At 30.4% G+C, this 16,120-nt stretch overlaps 3 protein-coding genes across 3 annotated transcripts in view; 1 reads left to right on the forward strand and 2 right to left on the reverse strand.

Moving 5' to 3' along the window:
* The window catches only part of LOC125075144, a 110,297-nt gene that overhangs the window by 48,551 nt on the left and 45,626 nt on the right, over window positions 1–16,120 (forward strand). The gene's annotated exons all lie outside the window — the stretch shown is intronic.
* On the reverse strand, window positions 107–951 carry LOC125075199. The gene is made up of 2 exons (XM_047686843.1): window positions 809–951; window positions 107–627 (listed from the first exon to the last, which is right to left on the reverse strand). The coding sequence occupies exons 1-2, from the start codon at window positions 869–871 to the stop codon at window positions 226–228; spliced, it is 465 nt and encodes a 154-aa protein (XP_047542799.1). The 5' UTR covers window positions 872–951; the 3' UTR covers window positions 107–225.
* LOC125075181 lies at window positions 1,107–2,320 on the reverse strand. Its single transcript, XM_047686821.1, has 2 exons — window positions 2,190–2,320; window positions 1,107–2,107 (listed from the first exon to the last, which is right to left on the reverse strand). Exons 1-2 carry the CDS (start codon window positions 2,244–2,246, stop codon window positions 1,166–1,168), a joined length of 999 nt encoding a protein of 332 aa, XP_047542777.1. The 5' UTR covers window positions 2,247–2,320; the 3' UTR covers window positions 1,107–1,165.

The following is a 16,120-nucleotide window of genomic DNA, read 5'->3' on the forward strand; positions in this document are numbered from 1 at the left end:
CTTAATACGATTGATACGTATTTCGGAATGGATGCCAGTGTCATGTTTTAGGAAGACAATATTTAAATTTTTCACACATAAAACATGGAAAATTTACTCATTGAAATAAATCATATTATATTTTAAATCGTTTTATTACAAAATCTGTTATAAAAAATCTTAATATACTATATTGTGCTTAGTACTATTCTAAAAGATTTTATTAATAAATAAAACAATAAAATCTTATTCTTCAGAACTAGATGCCTGGCTTTGACCAATTGGAACAGGTACGTAGGTCAGGGTATAATTCGTTGATGATGAATCCTGAAAACTTTGTTTTGAACTAGAATTGCAGTTTGAATTCGTTTTTTCACTACTATCACCGTCGTCATTCGTATTCCTGGAATTCTGATTATTTATGATTGGATTGTTCGTCGGAAAAGGTATCGGAAAAGGGACAGGTATACTTTTTGTCCCGCTTCCACAATTGCAGCAGTTACAACAATTACAGTTTGGGCTGTTTCTATTTCTAGCTGCCAAAAGCAGTACAGTTAGTAGCAGTCCGAGGTCATCCTCTCCATGGTTGTCGTACGGTATTGGCGCTCCGCCATACATCGGGTAGAGCGTTTGGCCTGAAACTTCTTCCTGGAAACGTATTTGGGTTAGCTTAGTAACAGGTTATTGACATTGTTTGACAAAATGACGTCAAGTATGTGTGTCAGAAAAATTATAAAATAATTATTTTTCTAAAGAATAATGAGATGAAATTCTAAAATATCGCTATTTTATTAAGTATAACACTTTAAGCTATTTAAGAAACACTTACTATCTGACATGGTGCGAAAAATGAAACGATCAAGCAAATTTTTATAATCGTAAATGGTTTCATATTTAAATTTTTTTAATAAAAATTTAGACAATTATTAAAATATGCATGTAACTATTAAACTAGATCTTATACAGATATAAGTTATGCGTGAATACGAAGTTATATTGCTTTAGTTGCGTCAGATATTTATTATCTTATCTCATCAAGACGTGCTGAAAAACCACGTGCTGATTAAATTCTTCTTATGGTGTTAAAAAAAAATGTTGTGTTTACGGCTTAAAATAAAATAAATTCAACTACTAAAAAAAATTTATTAAATAAATTATTATTCATTATATTTACAAATTTGTTCTTTTAGTTACATTCATCGTCATCGTCTTCATTATCTCTATGCCCTCGTTTACGAGAGGAGCATGAAGACTTTTGGTTATTTATGATAGGACTATTTACGGGTATTGGAATCGGGTATGGTATCGGAATAGGACTATCCGAATTACAACAGCAATTGCAAGGACAGCAACATCCATTACCGCAACCTTGATCGCTTAACAATGCCAGTAATAATATTGGTAGCAAATTTTTCCAACATCGCGATTTCTTCCTTACAATTGGTGCTGGTGGAGGTGGATACCCGAATTGAGGAAAAGGAATAACTGATTCAGAATTCGCTGAAGTTACAGGCGTTGGTGTAGCAGAAACAACAGTAATTCTTGGTGCTGGAGTATTTTGTGATGGTATATTGATTTGTAAATTTACAGGGATGCCATCCTCATATCCATTTTTTATCACAAAGGGCTCTTGAAACACGCCCCCTCGACTTATTTCATTTAAAAATTCGCCAATTCCGGATTGAGTGTTTGTTGTTGGTAACATTATAGATGAGGGATTAATTTTTAAAGTAACAGGACAATAATTCAAATCGTTTGTGGGTTGCGAAATTTGGTAGACTGAAGATTGTTGATTCGCGTTTGCGTAATTTTCTAGAGGAATTATTCCATTGCAAGATATGAGCTCCGGTAAAGTCGCACACGAAGGTGCAAATACCACGTTAGGGTTATTACCAGATAAAGCTGATTGACCAAAAAGTGTAGGTTCCTGTGAATAGCACGATGGTACCTGTGATATTACATTTAGCGTTTTTGGTCTATCGTCTTGGATATTTGTAAGAAATGTTTCGGCTATCGTTTTCGAAGATGGATTAAAATATTTTGAGACATCTCTTTTCGTGACATCTTTCGTTTCATAATAAGCTGGTCTTTCCTCTATTTTTACGAATTGGCAGAATACATTTGTAGTCTGAAACAAAAATATAATTATGTATCAGAATAATTTTTTTTTAAAAAAATAATAAGAAATTATAATATATAAAACAACATACCTGTGTTATAAAAAATATGATCGTATAAAGGACTGCCCACCTACATGGACACTCCATTTCGAACAATTATTTAATAAGTAACAATTTTCTTTTATACAATCGAACAAGACTTTATCTTGTCATCATAAATTGGTCATATTTCCTATAAAAACATTATCAAAATTAAGAAATGCCTTGCATAATTGGTCGGAGTTTTAACAAATGTTATAATAGTGCGTTATTTATGAAATAGTTGTAGGCAATTATTGATAAATGTTAGATACGGTAAATTATGTAATATACTCGTAATTATAGTTAAGATAATATTTGTGTGAAAATGTAAACTAACTGTGTCTATTTTTGTTACAGGTGAGCTAAACGCAACGTCCAAACATTTAGGTATGATTAAAATATTTTTAACGGTAAATTACATAAGTAAATAAGTGAATAACTTGGTGGTAGGGCTTCGTCTAAATCCGTCAGAGTTACTTCCACCTACTCATCAGATATTCTATCGCCTAATAGCAATATTTACAATTGTTACCGGTTTTAACGGTGAGTGAGCCAGTGTAACTACAGACACAACATTTTAGTTCCCATTTTGAGCCATAGTAGCGTATTGGCAATGTATGAAAAGTTATATATCGCCAATGTCTATGGGCATGACGTACAATCAGGTGGTCCATTTGTCCGTCAACCTACGATACGATAAAAAAGAAACTATTGGGTAGGCGTTAGGATCTATCACCATTATAATGACAATAGCATTGATATGTAAAGCTGAGTAAATTTTTATCTGCATTTTCCAAAATTGTGACATTTATCGACTATTTAATATATGTTAATCCTCGGCTTACCAAACTGAGCTTGATTTATCGCACCAAAAGTACAGACATTTCAAATGTTTTCCTTATAAGTTCTTTATGGTGACATATGGTTAAAAAGGCATCAACAATGATTTTAAATCTGATTATAATGAGATTGTTATTTATGGTTATTATTGCTTGTTATTTATAGAATGACTGAAAATAAAAATGTATTTTGTACACGTTCTATGCAATGACTATATGCCCAATTCAAGCCGAAACGCAGCGAAACAAATAATTGCCGATTTGCGTTGAAATGACTGGTGACATGTAACCAGATGAGTCCACAGAAAAGCTTAAATTCACTGGTTAAAGACAAATAACAAATCATATGTTACATGAAAGCAAATTAAAATCACAAATCAATTTTGTTAATCTATCAGACACTATCCACGATAACATGTCCCAAGCACATAACGTCACCTCTCAAACAAAACGTTTTCTGTGTATTTATTTATATCAAAAGTGACGTCTATTATAAGTTTATTACTTCCCCTAGGAGAGGAAACGTTTAGCTTTGTTGTCGCCGGCGGAGATACGTACCATATTAGGACAATACGATAACAACATCCGTGGCGTATTGCAGGCGGCATGACTGATGTTCGCTTGCGGTTTGCTTTCAATAATTACTTAAAAACTCTTTGTTACGAAGCTTAAAATATCAGAGAAATAAATAATTAATGAAAATGCTATTTTTGCAAGATTTTATTTAACTTACAATGTTTGTGAGTAGATTAACTTGTAAACTGAATTAGATTTACTTCCTTTCATCCTATGGTGTTGAAAGAGTCGCACTGGGTTTCCATGACATATCTGCCCTGGCATCTATTTTGACATTGGTGCCTTTATTACGTTGCTAGTTGTTAAAAATCATTAATTATTAAACTTCTAGCTTCATTCGTTTTTGAATAACAGGGGTTACTGACTTCAATTTCATTTTTCTACGAAACTATTATAGATTTTCAAATTAAACCAACGTGATATGAATGCTACTAGTTAAATATAATCAACATAATAAAGCCATAAATGTCAAGAAAGACGCCAATACAGATTTGACATAGAAATTATTTTACATGTTTTGGTTCAGTTTCGGTGAGAATGCATTTTTATAGCAAGCATGAACCGATTCGAGACGAAATAAATGTTCAACTATCAGCAATCTATACCCGAAATGTTGTATAAAGCTTGCTTTTTTATATTAATTATTTTAAGGATTTAAAAAAATTATTCAGCAGTGAATTTAATGTGAAACGATGAGATATTCGTCACTTGATGTGTGTATATTACTCGATATCATCGTCTGTTGTAAATTTATGTTGATATTAATCTTTAATAAATAAATTTTACTTTGAGGTCCTATTTAATTTTGAGGAATATTTAACCACAGAGTCTGTTTATTTAAAATAATGGATGATAAGATGATCGAAATGCACTAACGTCTGGTAAGTCACCTTCGCATGTAGATAATAGTATTACAACCACCACCTACAATGGAATCTTAGATTTATCCGTTGTGCTTAAACACCAGTTCATTCGCCCTTTAAACCGGAACGGAGCCATTTAGAATATCGCCGTTTAAAATAACAAAAGTTATCGAAAGGGGTGGTCGGATAACTTACTGCCACAATCAAAATGACAATTTGACTTTGACAGTTAAAATTACCCAAATTTGAATCCATAAGCAACATAAGCGTAGAATACATTTCAATGATCATTCATGAATTATTCATTTTCATTATCTTACGAATGGTGATGAAGGTGTTCGCAAGAACGAATGAATTTCCTAATAACTAAAATCGTAATCAAATTAAGTTAAATATAACCAGCTAGCTACTACCTTCGTATAGTTAGTGTTTAGTAGCTAAAGCGCTTAAGCGCTAATATAATAAGTCTAAGCCTAATCCAATGAAAACCTTACAAAAAGGACAACGGCTAATTGTGTCTTGACCTTTGCGATGGTGACCTACTTGCGCTGGCGCATGTATCTACATAATTAATGAACAACAAAAATGTATTCAGATGTGACTGTCTAACTAACACTGGCTTATTGAGGTGAATAGGCTGCTTGTCATTAACCAGTCACCTCCTAAGGTTGTAAGATACCTGACACTAATGCTTCCTAAATACTAATATCTTTGCACGTCAATTATATCTCTATAAGAGCACGATATTCACGGCTGTCACGTCTATAGTCTAAATTGAAAGGGGGTGAAATTGTTAATTGCAGCTATTTATGTAATAAACTAGTTTTCGATCTCGATTTACGTCGCGTTTTAGGGCTTGGCTGTCTTATATTTACAAAATATATTTATAAATCATGTACCCATATTATTTCAAAGTTTAATTAAAATCCATTCATTTGTTTTTTCGTGCAAGAGTAAAAAACATGCATACATGCAAACTTTCGCCTTTATAATATTACTAAGGATTTGGATTGTAGTGAAACGCTTCGGCTTCATACGAGTGCAAATTATTTATATAGAATATATGTAATAAGTAAGAAAAAAAAACAATTCTTATGGAAATCAAATATATATTTTTTTATAGATACAGATATCATGTATTCAAACTTCCGAAACATGCTGTATATTCTGGTATAATTTTTTGTGCATTGGTTTAGTACTTAATTTTCAGTTAGGCATCACAAAAAAATATATATATATATATTAGTATGGATAATTTAATCATTTATGAACATCTGTTAAAAAATATTTTGGACCAATTATTAAACTTCTAGCTTCATCCGTTTTTGATTAACAGGGGTCTTCAATTTAATTTTTTTACGAAACGAAACTGCTTATTACCAAATAACAGAGTGGTGTTATTTGGAGATATGCATAATGCATATATATATTCGTAAATAAATATGGCTACGCTTTTTATAGGTAAATTTATTTCTGGGATATCTACGTTTTTTTTTTTTTTTTATATATCTCATGTACAAAAAACAATTAATATTTATTGATTAGTTTTAAAAACTAGATTTAAATTAATCCATATTTTCATTATAAAGCTGGCTTGTACGGTTGGACATGCTAATCTCTACAACAACAAGTACGTTTTTTTTATTGGTTAGCTCGCTTATTGGGAAAAGTTATAGGCCACATAAAAACGAAACGAGAACAATAAATGTCGAGTACTTATCACGTGCAGAGAACTGACCAAATTGAGAGTAAAAACGAGTGTCACAGATAGCCATATATATTTAGAACTACAGGCAAAGACTCTTTTACTCTGTTTGTCAACCGATTTGCTTTTTTTTTGGCAGCTATTGACAAGCTTTAGTATAATTAATTAAAAAAAAATTACATGAGATTTTTTTTTATTCTGGCTTTTATTTGTGCCAAGAGGGCACAGATTATTTCGCCAATGTCACGTGCAATGGAGATTTTTTTTTTATTTAAACATGCTAAATCATAAATGATTTTATAAAATTAATGGTCAACTGGGCAAGCACTAGCACTAGTATCAAACAATTTGGTTAAATATATACATACGTCATTCTATTTCAACAAAATTATTTTTCAATCAAAAGTCAAATGACGTCATAAACGAAATTATACTCTACATGTATAAAGTAATTAATGAGGACTACGGCAGTTTGGATGTAACTAGGAAGTATGAAAACGAGTGATAGCGGGCGTTGCCCCCACCCTACCTGCTGTTATCGGTCGCACGCGTCTTATCACACGCTGTGAAATTAACGCCGCTATTGAGTAATATAACTCGCATGCGTACGTGAGCGTTTCAATATTTTTAATCTCATTAAAAGTTGATAATAGTTTTGAACGTGGTAGTGACAAAAATTGTGATCTTCGTCTTGTTTTGAATTCCGTTTAGCTTATGACGTAATACCATGTAACCTAATACGTGTATGTGAATTGAAGCCCAATGCGTATTTTATTATGGAAAATTAAGTTAATTCTATGATTATTGTTAACAATGCGGGTGGAGGTAGTTTTCCCGATGGGGTGAGTTTGAATAGAATTACATATAATATTTTTTCATTACGCAACACTTATAAAATGCTACAAAGAATTGCCAACGATGTGAAGTTTAATACGATCAACAAATACTTATTATTATATAATTTCATGAAGAAATCTTTTCATTAAAACATACATACGTAAGACGCGAAGATTACTCAGGTGACATATGTCATCCAAACAGCAATACGACGACGACGAATTTTTATAATTTATTTATATTTTTATTTTATTTTTATATAAAATAAATAAATTAAAAAAAAAAGAAATCATATTCCTCACCGTCGGAACAATACAAATATAAGTAACAAGTACAACTAAATAAATTTAAAAATGGAAATAAATTCTGTAAAATAAATCTTTAGATTCTTTATTTATTTCATTTTACAAGGTAGTTGGAACCTTTGAAAATGAATAACAACACTTTGTATTTCAATATACATTTGATCTATATCCGGTGGAGTCGCCTGGTCGTCCCCTCTAAGAGTGAGCAAATAAAGAGAGCAGTGTTTGCGCTCACGCCAGTACACTATTATCTCCAACGTTAGCAAGGTCCTAAGATTGGCTGCTGTGGCCTGAATTCGGTCAGGAAGTCTTCACTTTAATCTATATAAAATAAAATAATGTTTGTATGTTTGTCCTCTATGTTTTTTAAACTGTACATTCAATTGTGATGAAATTGTTGAGTGGTTTGACGTATATCTGAAGAAGAACCTAGTTCCAATAAACAATTCTTTTTCAAACCTGTGCGTATCTCATATTTAATGAATAATGTATACCTTTGTTTATTATAAGAAATAAGTTTAAATTGAAAAAAAATACATTATTTTTAATCAGTTCATTAATCTTGTGCCATGTTACGCATTGTAAATACAGGTACATAGTATACATATATAGATTTTACCCTTACCAACATACCAAAACACAGAGATTGTGTATACAAATTTAGCCTTTATTGTATTGCACCAAAGTTGCTGTATCGTCTACCGTACTTAAAATCTAAAATTATCTGACAGGATAAAACATTGCTATCTCTTTCTCGTATGTGAGGTTATAAAGGATAGCAAGTTAAAACAGGACATAATAGTTCAAAGATTGTAATAAATAGAATCGGTATCTTTGTACGAGACATATTAAGATGAAAACAAGCTGATATCAATAAATAATATACCATTGTTACATTGATTGAAATGAGAATGAATCGGCGTTTAAATAATACAATAAACATCACAGGTACTTATTTGTAAATATCCGTCAGAACGTCTTAGTAAATGTCCTTGAAAACTTGAACGCTAAAACTTGTTAATTGTTTAATGAAACATCAAATTGTACTTGATAATCGTGTTTGTGTGTAATGTACATACAAAAATTATGGATAAAAACTTTATATAAGAAGAATGAATAGAGTTTTTTGTTTAAAAAAAAAACCTTGTAAATATATATATAAAAAATTAGTTATTTTAGGAAGATCTATGAGTAAATAAACTAGCTGATGATAATTTATTAACTTCACGCAAAGACACTGACATTGTTTGTATAATATTAACTCACTTCGTCGTACGCAGTCATCCATGAGTAGTATGTACCATGCTAATTATTATGACCATTATGGTGTATTACATTCCACAATCGCCATTCAAACTAGAACACCGCATACGTTGCAATGCAAATTTTAAATAAACGGTAGAATCATAGTGTCTAGATGGATGCACCAAGGCCTGCCACGGTTTTGAGTAGGTAGACTTAAAATACTCTTTACCTGTGGTCCCTTTTTTGACAAGTACTAATTTAAATAAACCGAGTTTATCCGCTTTTTCCTGTCATTAAGATGAACGTTATAAAACTACTTTAATATTGACTTAATTTGATTATTTTTAACATTAAAAATTATCACCATGTCATATGTTATGAAAAAACCCATTCTGTTATTTCCCCACAGTTCTCACGTATACAGAAAAAATAGTATTTTGACCTCTGTGTGAACAATTTGATAATCATTATCATTATCATTATTATATAGTATGAAACAAAATCGCTTACCGCTGTCTGTTCCTATGTATGCTTAGATCTTTAAAATTACACAACGGATTTTGATGCGGTTTTTTTAATAGATAGATTGATTAAAGAGCTTCCTCTTATATGTATAATGCATGCACAATATAGGAGAGAAACGCTGATAATTTTAGAGTTTCCAAAGTGATTTCGTAAATAAATGCATTTTTTGCGCTTACATTACAAATGCTCAACCCTACGAGATAGATCAAAATAATGTATTACAGTATTGTACACCTTAAAAAGGTCTTTAAAAAAAGTCAACGATGGTATATGTCTATTTCTTAGGGTTAACCCACAATAACTATTTTTTATACTTAACTTTTTACGATAAATAATGGCTTGTTTTCGAAGCGATTTTAAGTAATACAGCATTAATCCTTATCCAATTAAGTACCTTAAATACATTGTTCATTTAATATAAAGCAATGTGGCCCCTTTACAGCATGTAATTTGAAAGAATATTTTCGAAGATATTACAGATTTAAAACACAGAGACAAAGCGGTTTGTATTGTCTGCGTAACGACTGAAAAATTGTGAACATTGTAAGACATTCTGTAGTATATTTAGTGGCAGCATTGCACTCGTGCAAAGCCGAGGCGGCTCGCTAGTTTTCCTATAAAAAGAACGTGGGACACGTCCATATAAAAAAATCATATTATAAATCAATGGGTTACTGCTATATACATTTTAAAATTAATATTTTATTTAGTGCACGTAATTATCGGTGAAGAGATACCCTTTACTCCGGAGAAATACTGTGTAGCAGTATATGGCCTTAGCTTTCCTTAGTAAAATATTCGTATGTTGACATTCGAAAGAGAAGACAGCATTGTTAAACTAATGAACCCCTAAACAAAACCAATATATAGATGTAGCTGATATAAGTAGATGTCAACTATTGACGTCATAACCTATCAAGATTGTTCATCTATATTCGCTTTTCTCAAGCAGAAAAGCGGATTAAATATGTATATAATTTACTACGCAATTGGTTTCATTAATATTCCATAAAAGCTCAGAAGAAGTTACCGCAGTAAATTAGTTTTGAATCTGGAACATTTCTTTGCAAATAATTCTCAACTAGGTTTCAATTAACGCGTTTTATATTTGTAAGCCTTAATCGTTTTGTTTATTAATGAAACTTGATTTGAACATGAAGAATAAACACAGTTCTTCAATAATTATCATATACATAAAATGAATAGTTTTTATCAAATAAGACGTAGAGAATATTACGATACACTTAAAATATTCATTATTTTCATTATTGGTAAGAGAATATTAACAGACACACAGACAATATCAATATTTAATTTCAACGTGAAGGTTTTTTTATATATAAGCACTTTTGATTTACAATCATTATAGTATTGAACTACTTTAAATTAGTATAAATAATTAAATCATTAAATAAATATCAGTTTTATATCTTATAATAATTGACCTGACATGGGAAGGATCAAAGGCATTAATATGTACAGCCCAAAATAAAAAAAATAAAAAACTTTTTATAAAGATATATATTTATAATTAGTAGGTAACAAAAGAAACAATAAAATTTTAGAGTCGATAAACACATTGTAGAGTCTGAGCAATAGCTTCACTGTTGGGATCGACAAATCACTTGAATGCTGTAATCTCGCGTAGGGTGAAGTTGACCTTTTACGAGAACTCGATATCGCTTAATTTTTAATTTCTCGTGTGTCGACAATGTAGGTACTTTTCGTTTTTTTAAATATATGCTTACGAGGTACGCTCGGATGTTTACATTCTTGTATAATAATAATTGTTTTTATTTTTATAAATAGATTATAAAATTCGGTGTTCTTATAATTATTGTGAATTTTTATTCTGTATCTTTTTATTTAATGGTAACATTTATTTCATATCATCTGTTTGTGCAGAGTAAATTCCAACACCTACGTTAATTATTGTACTTTAATTATATTATTGTCCTTATATCGAAGGCTAACGGGACATAATTTATACGTGAATAAACATGATTGCAAAAACATTTCGTCATATTTAATTATTTTTTTTATTTTTAGCAGTAGATTATGTAATGACAAACCAAATTAGGATATTTAAATAGTTCATATTTATAATCTATATTTACACATTTAATCAAAAAAAGCAGAGTCGAGTAAATTTGGAATGGATGATTAAAACTATTAAAAGCATTTCTTTTGTTTGTTGCTGTTTGAAAAATTTGAAAGGATATTTTTACTTATCCTCAAAGGGAAATGTTTCCTCTTTTTATATAAGTATTTAATAATTTGCGGTTAAAACTTTATAAAATATGAGAGTTTTCACGAAATCTTTACGAAATTAAGTATAACTTTAGTCTTATGCCTCGCTTCATTATCGCTAAATTGGTAATAAGCCTTGAAAGGTCGTCTGAAGGGACTTTCAGAGGCTCCCGCTTGTATTTTATTTCATAGTCTATTGTTTGAGGCTTTAAAGCTCGCTAGGCGTTAAGCTACTAACTCATTATTACAATAAGAGTAGCAAGAATTTCAATTTGTACCTAATACATTGCGCGATTATTGAATAAATTTAACTTGTATTTATAATTAACATCGCGAGGAAAGCTGAAGTGTCAATTCTGCCATTTATGTATCCACTATTTGCAATGGAGCAATGGAGCGTCGTAAAATAATCTCTTTTACCACCAATACAATACAGCAGGAATGAGCCCAATGACATTTGTAGACTGATACTATAAAATATGTATTTTTATTATTATTTATTTAAACATTGACTGGTACAAATTGCACCTTTTGTGTGTATTCATTTAATATTCTTTTATTGGAAATCGCAAATTTAGTCTCAGCCTTAGGTAAATTATAGAAGATTAATTTATAGTCGTAGTTGAATCGTAATAACTTTGTTAAAAATATAAATTGTGGACTCCTGTTGTTACAGTACCAAAGCTCTAATATTATTAGCATTTGTTATAATTTAACTATTCACAGCCATCAGCAACATCTCCTCCTCATTTTTAAGCAGATAAGCAAAGCCAAACAAACCTTCAGAATCAATAAAGCAAGTGCAGTTTTTATGTTTAAGAATTTTTACATTAAACATTAAATAGCAACATAATGATTTAATTAGTTTATTAAAATGAACACTGCTTACAAAAAGTTTTTAAAATGTATGTTATCCAAACTAATCTTATAAAATGAACTCTAGCTTAATAGAAACGCTTTCAACGAGTGATCACTTTAATAATAAACTCAATTTAACTAACAACATTATACTCAAGTATTCAGAGTCATTCGCAGATGCAATTTGAGATATGCACTTGAATTTAAACCTTAATTGAATACATACAACGTAAATATTCCTCTGTCCAGTTTTTGCCGCAGTAATGCAGCGCTTTGGACGAAGCACATGTCCATTGCATACTATGGGAATTCATTAAACAATAAGTAATTGAACTATACGAGAATGTCTTTTCTATGAACTCAATTCTAAATAGTGTTATAGCTTTCTATTTAAGGCTGATTTTAATACCTTTTGCAATTAGACTATCAAGAGAATTGCCGACTTATAGATTATATCTTATTTAATAAATATAAAGTAGTAAGTAAAGGCACATATTAATAGTAGGGCTTTGTTTGAGGCCGTATATATAGTTACCCCCTACACAACTAGTTAGCGATACTATTTTAAAATGTAAGACATTGTTTATATGTTTTAGTATGTCAATCACACTAATCATTACTGGGTTTAATAACTAGGTTTTTTTTTAAATATCAGGGGACGTAACAACTCAGTCCCCAAGATTGGTGGCGCGTTGGTTATGTAAAAATGGTTTAAATTTTATACGGCGCTAATGTCTATGGGCAGTGGTGACCACTTACCATTTGGTGGCCCACTTGACCGTCCACCTACCGACGTCATAAAGAAAAAGTAGTATTAGCACGGATTATAAAACAATATTTGCATTTCATTATTTTAAAGAAGGTGGACCTTATACTTTTTCTGTAAGAAGTCGGGGCGAATCAGTTCAGAGAATGTTTAAATAATTTATAACATAAAGACGTGACAAACCTATAGAATAAAGCCATAATATACTTATTTAAATCTTATTATGGATAATACTTAAAGTCAACATGCAAATGGGTCACCTGAGCTGTCATATCTGCCCATAGACATTCCATTACGTTGCTGATTTATTGACGAGAAACTTTGTCACTTTTGAATTCATTTTAAGCTTGTTTTTTTACACCTAAATACAATTCAACACGTTCCACTGCAGAGCTAAGGCCCCCTCTCTTTTAGTGCAACATGAAGTTTTCATACGATGTTTAATTCACCACTGTAAGTACATAAGTACAAATTATGTACTCAAAAAATCGTTTTTGTCCGAGCTTGAATACGTAATCGCCAGTTAAGATTCACTTTGTGTTCTAACCATTGAACAATATTGGTTATTACAAAATCAACTAATCAAGCACACTACAATTAAGATATCGTTTATTTTAAAAGTATAACTACATGCTATAACTAAAAATATTATTATTCAATTATGCAGGGCGGGAGATACATTATGTAATTGTTTACTCGTGTAGCACGCGCTAAACAACGCCTTTTCTCTGCGTTCAGATTCCACATTGTAAAGGTAATATTTCATTTTGTTTGTGCTTTAAAATGGGCCATTTTCATTTTATTAATATTAAATTATGAATGATATTAGGTTCTGGTTAGAGAAATATTTGATTAAACAAATAACTGACTTCATATTTATATTGGTTAGTATAGGACATAGTGTTCGTCAAATTATATTTTATAAAACGATATAATTAAAAAAATCGTTTATTGATAATTTCCATTTGATTTTTGTCAAAAATTAGAGAATCTCTAAAGTAAATCAATAGAACAACTACAAAAGGCTTATTATCTTAATCAATCAAAAATATAATTGTCATAGTTTACACTTTTCACACACATTTGATGGTCAATAGACGCAGACTGCATTCAAAATGGCGCTCGATCAATGGTTACCATGGCGACGCGTCGGGAACGCTCAGCTGGTTTGAAACTCCTGAAACCATAACACCAGAGCCTTATGTTGCTTTTTGCTTAACAGAAAGGGACGGATGTTCAATTGGACACGTAAATAGTACGTGAGAATGAGACGGATAGAGGCTAAATTTGATATTGCTACAGAGCTCAGACGTTGAGTATTTAATGTAATCTTAGAAAATTTTTCCTTTGACGAATGATTCGCTATCAGAACTGACAATTATTAGATATTTTTAACAAGTGGAATGTAGTCTATTACTAACCTATTTCATTATTTACTTAGTAGTTTTACAAGCATTAATTGTGTACAAAGTACGAATTATTATAATATTTTAAATGCTAAAATGTCCTAACATTTTTGATGTTTAAATATTAAATTCATATATCTAAATAATGATATCAGTTCTCGACACAGTGACTCTTGCTGTGTTAATTAGCAATGTAGATTTAGCCTGCTTGTTTATATTTACACAATTTGTTGATCGGGTTGAATTTGATTCGATCTAGTTCTCCCATAACGAGCGTAAATAGGTGTATAGGTCGCAACACGTATAATCTATGCAAATTGTATCCTTTAAATAACTCAATAATAATTATATGTATTTAAATTAAAATTCCTTATATATGTATAATAAAATGATATATATTTAAATTGAAGGTATTATTATTTATTAATAAATTAGGAGACTTCATACTTCGTATTACGTAAAGAAAAATACTGAACCAATATAACTTATGACAAAAGATGCGTTTCGGAGGTTTTATTTAATTTTATTTTTAGTAAGTATATGGAAAATAACGGCTGCGGATGGTTTCACTTGTTATTTTTAATAAAAGATATTAAAATCTTATCAATTAAAATTTTAAATGTAATTTTTACTAAGTTTTTTGACTGTGTAAATATAAATTTTATCTATTTTTGTATTAATCAACCATTATACTAATAAATTAAAAAAACGCTTACTGACGTAATAAAATAAAACAGAATTATAGTTGAAATATATGAAACATATATTTCATGGCTTTGTTTGAGTAAAGTTTTAGCCCGCATTGATTTGTCCAAAATTTAGTTCGCCTTGCTGCTACTCCCGTCAAGCTCCCATCAACAGAGATTTATGACATTTAGACGAATCATAGATTAAAAAAATTAACCGAATCGACCACGTTTATGATAAATCAAAAATAAGATAGTCATAGTTTTGTAACAAACAATTTATAAATTAATCGTTAGTTGTAATAAGAGTGTTAGACTATTTAGAAAATTTAAATAAGTACAGCACAAACGTGAAAATAAATCTGTAACATAACATTAAATACTTCAATACAATAAAATTGTTACACTCAATAATTTTCTACGCCCATAGAAATAAAAAAAAAAAAACTACGAACAGCGTTCGATATTCAAACGTCATAATTATCATTCCCTCGTAAAATGAAGTACTAAATATGTTGTAAAGCGATAATTATGATTCCACACTCGCTATCCCGCTACGGTTACTAGCAGGAACATAACGAATGAATTATGAAGCACACTCGATATTGGATACATCGTGTTCGTCTTTAAAGTTCATCGAACGAATGGTATCTAGTAGATATAAAACGAATTGAATTAAAACGAATGAAATTACACGATTTTTTACTACGTCGCTCTGTCAAGCGATTGTTTAAAACTATAAAACTGAGAAATGAATATAATTACAAATACATGTCCAGATGTAAACTTTCACATGGTCTTAAAACAGACTTCTCAATTATGTTGTGTTTCTTGATCGTATTCTTCATAGCTGAGATTTACATATGTATGTCCATTTTGTAAAGTCGACGTCTCAAACGTTATTGACTTTATTTTATTTTATTCAAAGATGAAATGTATTCATTTTCTAAGACATTAAAACTTAGTGAACTAACTAAGCTCACAATTCACACTTTTAAACAGCTGAGCCATCTCGGCTTCATACATTCAAATATGAATGATGAATATAATAATATAATGAATGTATCAAATAATCAAAC

The sequence above is a fragment of the Vanessa atalanta genome, chromosome 2 (genome assembly GCF_905147765.1).
Source record: "Vanessa atalanta chromosome 2, ilVanAtal1.2, whole genome shotgun sequence".
NCBI lineage: Eukaryota > Metazoa > Arthropoda > Insecta > Lepidoptera > Nymphalidae > Vanessa > Vanessa atalanta.

Bases quoted from the DNA above. Each gene is read 5' to 3' on its own strand.
- LOC125075199 (XM_047686843.1), bottom strand. From the start codon at position 871: ATGAAACCATTTACGATTATAAAAATTTGCTTGATCGTTTCATTTTTC. The intron at 628-808 runs GTAAGTGTTTCT...ATACGTTTCCAG, and splicing joins TTTTCGCACCATGTCAGATA to GAAGAAGTTTCAGGCCAAAC.
- LOC125075181 (XM_047686821.1), bottom strand. From the start codon at position 2,246: ATGGAGTGTCCATGTAGGTGGGCAGTCCTTTATACGATCATATTTTTT. The intron at 2,108-2,189 runs GTATGTTGTTTT...TTTTTGTTTCAG, and splicing joins TCATATTTTTTATAACACAG to ACTACAAATGTATTCTGCCA.